The following is a 9,671-nucleotide window of genomic DNA, read 5'->3' on the forward strand; positions in this document are numbered from 1 at the left end:
CTTTTTAAAACTTGTTTTTAAACATGTTTTTTAACCTGTTTATACATTTGTTGACTCTTGCAAATGGTTTTCTTTATCTTTTTTTATTATGTACTGTAGCACTTTGGGGTTTGTTTCAAATGTAAAGTGCAATACAAATAAAATGTATTATTATTATTATTATTAGATGGGTGAAGATGACACGCTGTAGGGTTAGATACTATTCATTATGTCTATATAAGCTCTAATAATGCTTTATTAAGCAACATTAAAGGAACATTAAAGCAATTCCAGAGGAGACATAAATCATTAACCGTAAAAAACAAACATGTGTAGGGACCCTCATTTAAACAGCTGATTTCAGTGTTACATGCAACAGGCTAACAATGCCCCTTCCCCACAAAAAATCTCATTTGTAATGTTAATAGTTTACAATTCTTAAAGTACAAACATTTTTCTCAAGAGTGACATGAACAAAGGCCCTGGTGGTTTATGGAGAAGAAGTCGGAGCCGTCGGAATTATGAAATACTTAATGAAATAAGTAATTTTGAATATTTAAGTCAAACATTGAGACTTTAACATAACCAAGTCTAACAGTTAACTCTTTGTAATCTTTTTCTGTTAGCAATGGGCTTCTCCCATTAAGAGTAAGACTTTTCTTATTCTATGAATATCATCGATGCATTTTTATAAATATTTAAGAAAGCGAAGGCACATTTGTAGTCATAGTTCTATTTATTAAGGTTATGTCTTTACAGTGTTTGTGGAGTAGAAAATACAACAGATTTCATATTCAGGGATTTGTGATGTGGGGTTTGTTTTAGAACTACGGAAAAGGGACAGACTTACAACTCCAAAGCATGATTTACACAAGAAAGTCACAATAACAGCATTGAAGAGCCAAAAAGATTAACAAGTCACCATAGTTTTTATTTCGCGCTAGTTATATTTACTTTTATACATTTTAGTTTGAAGAAGTTTTGAGGTATCTAGCAGTGAGAATTCTGACCCCACCCACAGTGAGCAGTTTTAATGAGGCCTATTTATACAGTCGTAAGATCTGTGGGTTAGTCAGTCGGGAATTATGTCTAAAAGAGCTGTTACTTTCAAAGTTGTATTCAAATAATACAAAGCATTTATTGTATTCTAAATGATTTGACACATAACTGACACATAACAAAATTCAGGGAAAGGAATGAAAACAATAGAATCCAAATACAAATTATTTGGAATATTTATTTCAATAACAGTTGACACTTTGAAAATCACTGTCTTAATATTAATATTGCTTATATTATCAAGGTTTAACCATGTGTCCTATGTTTTTCTGAAGCTATCCCACTGAGACTGCCTGAGCAGTTGTTATTACAAAATGAAGGAGTTCTGTTGCTCCTTTTAGAGACTGTTACAACACTGATCATAAAAAATGTCACAACATTGTCTGAAACATTGGGAGAGAAAGAGTGAGTGCTACAAACCATCTTTTTTAATCGACTAATTCAAATTAACCCACGCTTTTTACTGTGAACCAAAACGGCTTTGTCCTCCTTTTCAGGCTTCCTAAGTGTGGTGGCACTTCGTATCGTCCCTCTGAGGAGAGAGCCATGATTTGACTGCTGACTCTCACTCTGGATTGAAAACTATAGTGAAACATTAGATCCTTGGTGGAGGTGTTGACGAGGAAGATGAGGAGAGGTCTGAAGATGTTTGATGAAATCATTCTGTTGGAGGGGCCTCAGGAGTTTCCCGATTGACTGAATCAAAAAAAGAAAGAGAATATTTATGACTGTAATCCAAAGAGCACAGTAATCTAATTGTGTTTCATAAAAAGTACATTGATTAAAAAAGCATAATCCAATCATTTGAACCAATTCTTGCTCGATTAAAGAGGAGATAATGATCATTTTCAGGTTCATATTAGTATTTTGTGCCTCTACTGTGACATGTTTCCATGCTTTAAATGTTCATAAAGCTCACACTGCCTGTGCTGCAGCACCTCTTTTCACCCTCTGTCTGAAACCAGAGCCCAGTCTGCTCTGATTGGTTAGCTGGCCGGCACTTGTGATTAGTCAACCGCTTAGAGATGTCCCGCCCCTTAGCTTATCATGTACTACGGTTGCGGTCGAATAGTCCATTTAGCTTAGGAACCTTCCTAACGGAGTGAAATGACCCGGAAGTCCCTCAGTGGCAAACATGATAAGTGCCGTTCAAATTCTCTGATAGGAAAGGAGGTTTCAAACTTCCTTTATAACCTCCTTTAGCTTAGGAACCACTGGACCTCCTTCACCAAAAGGAGAGGAGAAAATGCTGCCCCACAATGCCTTGCAGCTGCAGCATTTACCGTCACACAACATTCGGCCGTTCACGGAAACAAACGATTATGACGGAGAAGTTATATCATGAAAGTTACGGTGCTTATTAAGCTTTTTAAAAAGTATGTGGTAAGTTGCCAAAGTGCTTTGTTTTGAACGTTCATCAGTATTATCATCAAAAAGAGAAATATGAACGTTAGTTTTTACTGATATGATCAAATAAAGTCAACATTTCACTGAGCTGTGTGGGGTTTGTTCAACTTTTAAAAGATGTTTGAATGGTGATGTACACAGTGATAGGTGTTAAGGACTAACGTTTATAATAAATACATTTGTATTGATTTTAAGATCTTGTCATACAATCATACGTATTGGGATCATTTGTATTAATGTGGACCGGAGGGAGAGGGTGACGAGCATAAGTTTCACTTTCATTTTTTATTTCAATTCCAACTTTGGTCATGAAGAATATGTTTCTCTGTTGTCCACGTTCATAAAGCATAAAACAACAGCATCAGAGCACGGTGCAGAGTCTCTAGATGAGTTTACAGTATTCCCTCGTTCTTTTTAAACATCAATGTTGTAGTCCGCTGTATAGAAAACTGTAGTTTCCCCACAGCAGCAGACGCACATTCATGACATCCGCTGGCACATCATAAACACGGCGGATAGTGAAAGTGCATTCGGATTCTCTAAACTTTCTAAAGTACCGCAGTCTCTTCTCCTAAGTCCTTTTGAATTCTCCTATCCACTATCCCTTAACCCCGTGACGTTTCACTCAGAGGTCAAGGAATAAACGATAGGGTTAGAACTTAGGAGCTGATTTTTGGACTATTCAACCGCAAGTGTTGGAGCGCTAGCCAATAGAAACACGAATGCTACATAGTGATGTCACTAAGGAGTCCAATGGGGGCAGGGGAGGTGTGTGTGAAAGAGAAACTCCATCACTTTGGGATTTAAGCCTTTGCAGACCATTTACATACACTATAGGGATGTACCCGAATATTAGACTATTCGAATATTCCTTCGTTGGCCAACTATTCGGGTTTCAAAAAATGGTATTCGGGACAGCCCTAATACACTAAAACCTTTATAACACACTACAGGGAAGAGAAACCCCCAAAAAGCACAATAGGACCCCTTTAAACAGAAAGATTTGAACATATCATTTGCCCCATTTCTTTTTTTAATGCATAGTTTTTGAAAACACCATCCTTACCAACAAATATAAATTTTAAAAAGATTGATCTTATATTCATCTAAGGGGAACAGCGGTGTGTTTTATTTAAGCATCCCCTATTGTAATTTGTACCTTTTATAAAAAAAAAGTTAAGTCTTGGTACCTTCTTCTCGCGCCTTCATTCGCGCAACAAAGTTGTAGCTCTTGTTCCTGCGATAGTTCTCGTAAGGGTCGTCCAGTGACACCCCGACACCTTTATACTGGTCCCACTTATCCCTGATGTCTCCTCCTTTGATGGGGTCCTGGATGCCCTGCTCTTTGGCCCCCAATCCACCTGAACCACTCCAGCCTGCAGCAGAACAAAAGGAGAAAAGCTAGAAATCAGTAGAAGGTATGGTTTCCTTTATCCCAAGTGCCCTTAAACATCCGGTACATTTCAGGATTGAATAAACCTTCAAGCTCCTGTATTATTCTTGTTCATTAGGAAATAAAAGCAAGAGCATACCCATCTTCATCAGCAGCTGATGGCCCTTGTTCTCTTCCCCTAGCCTGCTATCTGCAGGCAGTTTGGAGGGAGCACCCGCCACCACTGATGTGGAGCTGTTAAGAGAAGGAGAGAAAGCCATCTTTAATGCAGTAAGCATAACAGGGCTCTTTTAAAAAAAGATGTACTAAAAGAACATGAAAGGGGGCTTACGGAGGGGAGTCGCTCTGGGTTTTGGGGCCATGGCGTGTCTTGGAGGGTGAATGTGAACGGGATCTGGAGCGAGAGCGACTACGGGATGACCTGGATCTGCTCCTGGATCTGAAGAGAGGTAGGCAGAGGCACACTCATAAGAAAAATAGATAGAAACATTAAAAAAAAACTTGTCCAACAAATGCTTGCTTTACTTTCTAGCCAACAGTGAGAAAAGCCCCTTGTCGGGTACACATATTTACACATCAACAGACAAATATCCGAGTGAGGTGTGTGTAGTTGCAGACCTGGAGCGTGAGTAGGAGCGTGAGCGGCTCTGAGAGTGGGACCCAGACGAGCGGGACCGTGATCTGGACGACTTAGAGGAGCGGGAGCTGGAGCGCGATGAAGATCTGCCTCTGCTGTGGGACGGACTCCTGGAGCGGCTATCTCCCTGAACACTGAAAATAAGTGAGCCATAGAGGGTGGGGGGTTAAAATAAACATCATAAACATGTGGGTTAGGTGTGTCTCTTAATTCACCAACAGTGACATGTTCCCTACCGGACATGGATGCCTTCTGGAATCTTTAATTTTCATAACGTCACCAAAATGCTGATACAAAATGTAGCTGGTAAATGAATACTAGTGGCTGGTAACATTGGGAACAAAAGTTCAGTATTAATGGTACTGGAGACAAAAATCTTTTGGACTTTTACATTGAAAAATAAAACTTGTTTGGTACTTTGTTTGTGTGTAATTATACAGGAAAAAAAGGACATGGATTGCTGTATATATCGAACTGATGATGATTATGCAAACTTTAATATAAATACTATGCGATTAAAAAAGTCGATTTTCAACACTGCTACAATACTACCACTGCCAAACCACATAGAATCGGAGGATGAAACCCTCTTTATTTGTCACACATACATGCACACAGAGCACAAAGTGACATTTGGTCTGCTTTTAACCCATCCTAGAACTAGGAGCAGTGGGCAGCTATTGTACAGCGATGCAATGGGAGGTGGGGGGGGTTGGGTGTCCAGTGGCCTTGCTCAAGGTCAACTGGGATCCCTCCAAGTAGCAGTCCACACTCCATATTTTAACTATGTTCAGGGACTTGAACCAGCGACCCGACGGCTCCCAGCCCCTACTGACTGAGCCACTGCCACATTCTTGGTAGAGCTCGCTCTCTGTTGATGTTTGTGTTAGCTTTGGCACCCAAATGACGCCTTTACTCTAGCATTACTAGGAGATGCAAATGTCATGGCAGGTGCATTGCTGAGGAGCCAAGGAAGGGCATTTTCCACAGGATACACATTTTGTGTCTTTGTCAACCACAAAGCCAGAAAATTCCAAATGAAGAGGAACTCACCTGTTGCGTTTCTCGTGTCCCTTTTTCCTCTTGGCTCTCATCTTGGCCCTGAAGAACTCGTACAAGCCATTCTGCTCCCAGCCTTCACTGTAGGACAGAGAAACAGTCAGCTGTAGAATATGACCTTTGACTACAGCGATGGCTATCAGAAGCTAGCAGTGAAACTAACTTGAGGATTTCAGGGTGCGCCATAGCAAAACGCATACATTGTTCATGTGAAACATTTTTTTTTTAATCCTTAAATATAAACACAGAACTGAAAAAAGCCTTAATCTGAGTGGGCATAATTGATAACAACAACATAATTTGTTGAACAAGATCGGTCACACAAAAAAAACACCATTGAAGACCACTTGTTAAACATTTCAATGAAAAATGTTGCTTGTGATAGAATAAATCAGCTGATTTTTTTTTTTTCTCAGCAGTGTCAATAATGAATTGGAAACATTGCTTAATGCAATATGGCGAGGGGAAAATGGTTTAAAATTTAGCCAAATAAATAAATCTAACACTCTTTGTATGTGTTCATTTATCTATGCACCGAGAGTGAAACTTACAGAAATTATAGACAAGTGCTTTCATCTGTTCCTCATCCTAACAGCCACTCAAAGGCACGTTACAATGTTTGGCTAATATCTGAGTTGATTGAGGTGTGTTTGTACCTGTTCCGAGGTCGATCATGGGATGGAGGGCTGTAGAAAGCTTCCACAGCAGCAAGCAGGCGATCGCTAGGTGGCATGGGAGGGGGCAGCCGGATGTCTTTAGGATCCAGGGGTTTATAATCAGAGTCCTCAAGCTGATCAAAAGACATTCAAAGGATGGTGTTATTGGAATCATAGACATATAATAAAGTGCTGTAAGTCATGCCATGAGTTCATCCTTTAGTTTTCCGAGAAGGGGCCAACAGTGCATCCGGAAAGTATTCATACCCCTTCACCTTTTCCACATTTTGTTATGTTACAGCCATATTTCAAAATTGATTAAATTAATTTGTTTCTCAACATTCGAGACACAATATCCCATAATGACAAAGTGAAAAAAGTTTTAAAATAATTTTTGCAAATGAATTAAAAATAAAACACTCAAATATCACATAAAAATAAGTAGTCACACCCTTAACTCAATACTTTGTTGGAGCACCTTTGGCAGCAATTACAGCCTCAAGTCTTCTGAGTGTGATGCTACAAGCTTGGCACACCTAACTTTTGGCAGTTTCTCCCATTCTTCTTTGCAGATTGTCTCAAGTTCCATCAGCTTGGATGGGGAGCGTCGGTGCACAGCCATTTTCAGATCTCTCCAGAGATATGCAATCCGGTTCAAGTCTGGACTCTGGCTGGGCCACTCAAGGACATTCACAGACTTGTCCCGAAGCCACTCCTTTGTTATCGTGGCTTTGTGCTTAGGGTCGTTGTCCTGTTTAAAGGTGAACCTTCGCCCCAGTCTGAGGTCCAGAGCGCTCTGGAGCAGGTTTTCATCAAGGATCTCCCTGTACATTGCTGCATTGATCTTTCCCTTGATCCTGACTGGTCTCCAAGTTCCTGCTGCTGAAGCCTGAAGCTGCCACCACCATGCCTCACTGTAGGGATGGTGTTGGCCAGGTCTGGTTTCCTCCAGACATGATGCTTGGCATTCAGGCCAAAGAGATAAATGTTGGTTTCATCAGACCAGACAATTTGTTTTTCTCGTGGTCTGAGAGTCCTCTATGTGCTCCATGGGGGCTTTCATGTGCCTTTAGCTGAGGAGTTAGGGCTGCTCGATTATGGCAAATATCATAATCTCGATTATTTGGGTCAATAATTGATATCACGATTATTAAAAACGATTATCCATTTACTTTGAAAACATCAATTTATTAAAGAAAAAAAACGTGAACAGTATGTTTTTAACAGTTGATTACCCTGAACTTTTAGTAGAATTCAACTGAAAAATCAATAAAAAAATATATATATTTAAAAAGAAAAAAAAAGTAATAATAATAATAAAAGAATAATCGTTTTATTTTTCGATTACGTTGTTTTCGTAATTGTTGCAAGCCATAATCGTAATTGAGATTAAAATACGATTAATTGAGCAGCCCTATGAGGAGTGGCTTCCTTCTGGCCACTCTACCATAAAGGCCTGATTTGTGGAGTGCTGCAGAGATGGTTGTCCTTCTGGAAGGTTCTCCCATCTCCACAGAGGAACACTGGAGCTCTGTCAGAGTGACCATCGGGTTCTTGGTCACCTCTCTGACTAAGGCCCTTCTCCCCCATTGCTCAGTTTGGTTTGGGCAGCCAGCTCTAGGAAGAGCCCTGCTGGTTTCAAACATCTTCCATTTGCAACTAATGGAGACCACTGTGCTCGTTGGGACGTTCAATGCTGCAGACATTTTTCTGAACCCTTCCCCAGATCTGTGCCTTGACACAATCCTGTCTCTGAGATCTACAGTCAATTCCCTGGACCTCATGACTTGGTTTGTGCTCTGATATGCACTGTCAACTGTGGGACCTCATATAGACAGGTGTGTTCCTTTCCAAGTCATGTCAAATCTATTTAATTTACCACAGGTGGACTCCAGTCAAGTTATAGAAACATTTCAAGGATGATCAGTGGAAACGGGATGCACTTGAGCACAATTTTCAGTGTCATAGCAAAGGGTGTGAATACTTATGTACATGTGATATTTTATTTTATTATTTTTAACACGTTAAAAATCATTAAAAACGTTTTCACTTTGTCATTATGGGGTATTATGTGTGGAATATTGAGAAACAAAATGATTTAATCCATTTTGAAATAAGGCTGTAACATAACAAAATGTGAAAAAAGTTAAGGGGTATGAATACTTTCCGGATGCACTGTATACTAGGGGTGTAACGATATACCGAATATCGCGGTATCGCGGTAAATAAACTTCCCAATACCGTCGTGAGACTGACAAAATCTACCGCGATTTTTTAAAACACTTCTTTTTTTTTTAAACACTTTTTTTTTTTTAAACACTTTTTTTTTTTTTAAACCTTTATTTAACCAGGTGGTCCCATTGAGATCATCGATCTCTTTTTCAAGAGAGAACTCTCTAACATGGCAGCAAGTAGGTTACAACATGAAAATAAAACAACAGATAACACAAAAGGACATCGTATTTACAGGGCTACATTTACACACCTAGAGACATTGACAAGTATCAACCATATATTTATATCTCGCCCTGTCAATAAGCCTGGCGTTAGACTTTTTCGCTGTCCGTCATTTCGACAGACAGGATCGTAAAATATCCGTCATAATCCCTTATTACCCGTCGGGTCTGAAAAGTTCACGATAGAGCATGCTCATGAACTGTCAACGGGGGGGGGGGGGGCGGTGTTATGCCGTGTGTGCATGCACCTCGCAGGACGCGCACAGCGTAAAGCAATACCTCCCAGACATGTATTGATCTGTACGGCAAAGTACGGTTTGGAAACTATATCATTTCCTTTTGGAGGGCATGCATAACACGGCATAACACCAGAGCCTGGCTGCGGGGAAACGTTTGCGCTGTTCCGAGTTTGTTCTAATCTGTCAAAATGACAGACTGCTTTCAGATTTTTCCGTCATTGTTAAATAAAATATTCGGTTAACGCGACCACTGGTGTCCCAGCAACATCAGTACCAAGCGACAGAGTTTTTTCCAGAGCAGGGGATATTGTAAATGCCCAAACATCCCAGCTTATAAATACCTGGAAATGTGGACATTCTCATATTCCTAAAAACCTGTCTGATGATGCTGAGTGAGTGACTAGTGAGTTTGAGTTGAGTTACTTGAAAAACTAAAGTGAAACTTGATTTATTTTATTGCAGGGTCTGATTATTAAATGTCCTTGTTTATTTGTGAGATACAGTGGCATAAAGAAAATGCTTACTTTGTTTGGTAGTACTAGTAGGTAAAAAGACACTGGTTTTCTTGTTCCAGTCTGTTACTGTCACTTTTTTTTTGACACTTTAAAATACTGCTATCCTACAAAAATGCTGTAAAAATCAGATTTATTATGTAATAAAAAAACATTTTCCGAGTAAAAAAATGTTTTATTGAAGAAAAAAAAATTCAGATTTTTTTTTTTCCCCCTTTATTATTCAATATCGCGATAAATACCGTACCGTGGACTTGTTATCGCGATATTATCG

The 9,671-nt window shown here is 39.6% G+C and overlaps 1 protein-coding gene across 1 annotated transcript in view; it reads right to left on the minus strand.

The window, feature by feature from the left end:
* Window positions 1–696: 696 nt before the first annotated feature.
* The window catches only part of cherp (calcium homeostasis endoplasmic reticulum protein), a 26,242-nt gene continuing 17,267 nt past the window's right edge, over window positions 697–9,671 (minus strand). The window contains exons 12-19 of the mRNA XM_079650217.1: window positions 6,732–7,150; window positions 6,191–6,324; window positions 5,529–5,615; window positions 4,457–4,609; window positions 4,170–4,277; window positions 3,978–4,072; window positions 3,636–3,821; window positions 697–1,734 (exon numbers count right to left, since the gene is read on the minus strand). Coding sequence (XP_079506343.1) covers window positions 1,697–1,734; window positions 3,636–3,821; window positions 3,978–4,072; window positions 4,170–4,277; window positions 4,457–4,609; window positions 5,529–5,615; window positions 6,191–6,324; window positions 6,732–7,150 — 1,220 coding nt within the window. The 3' untranslated portion in view covers window positions 697–1,696. The remainder of the gene's footprint in view (window positions 1,735–3,635; window positions 3,822–3,977; window positions 4,073–4,169; window positions 4,278–4,456; window positions 4,610–5,528; window positions 5,616–6,190; window positions 6,325–6,731; window positions 7,151–9,671) is intronic.

The sequence above is a fragment of the Notothenia rossii genome, assembly GCF_949606895.1.
Source record: "Notothenia rossii genome assembly, chromosome: 1".
NCBI classification, from domain to species: domain Eukaryota; kingdom Metazoa; phylum Chordata; class Actinopteri; order Perciformes; family Nototheniidae; genus Notothenia; species Notothenia rossii.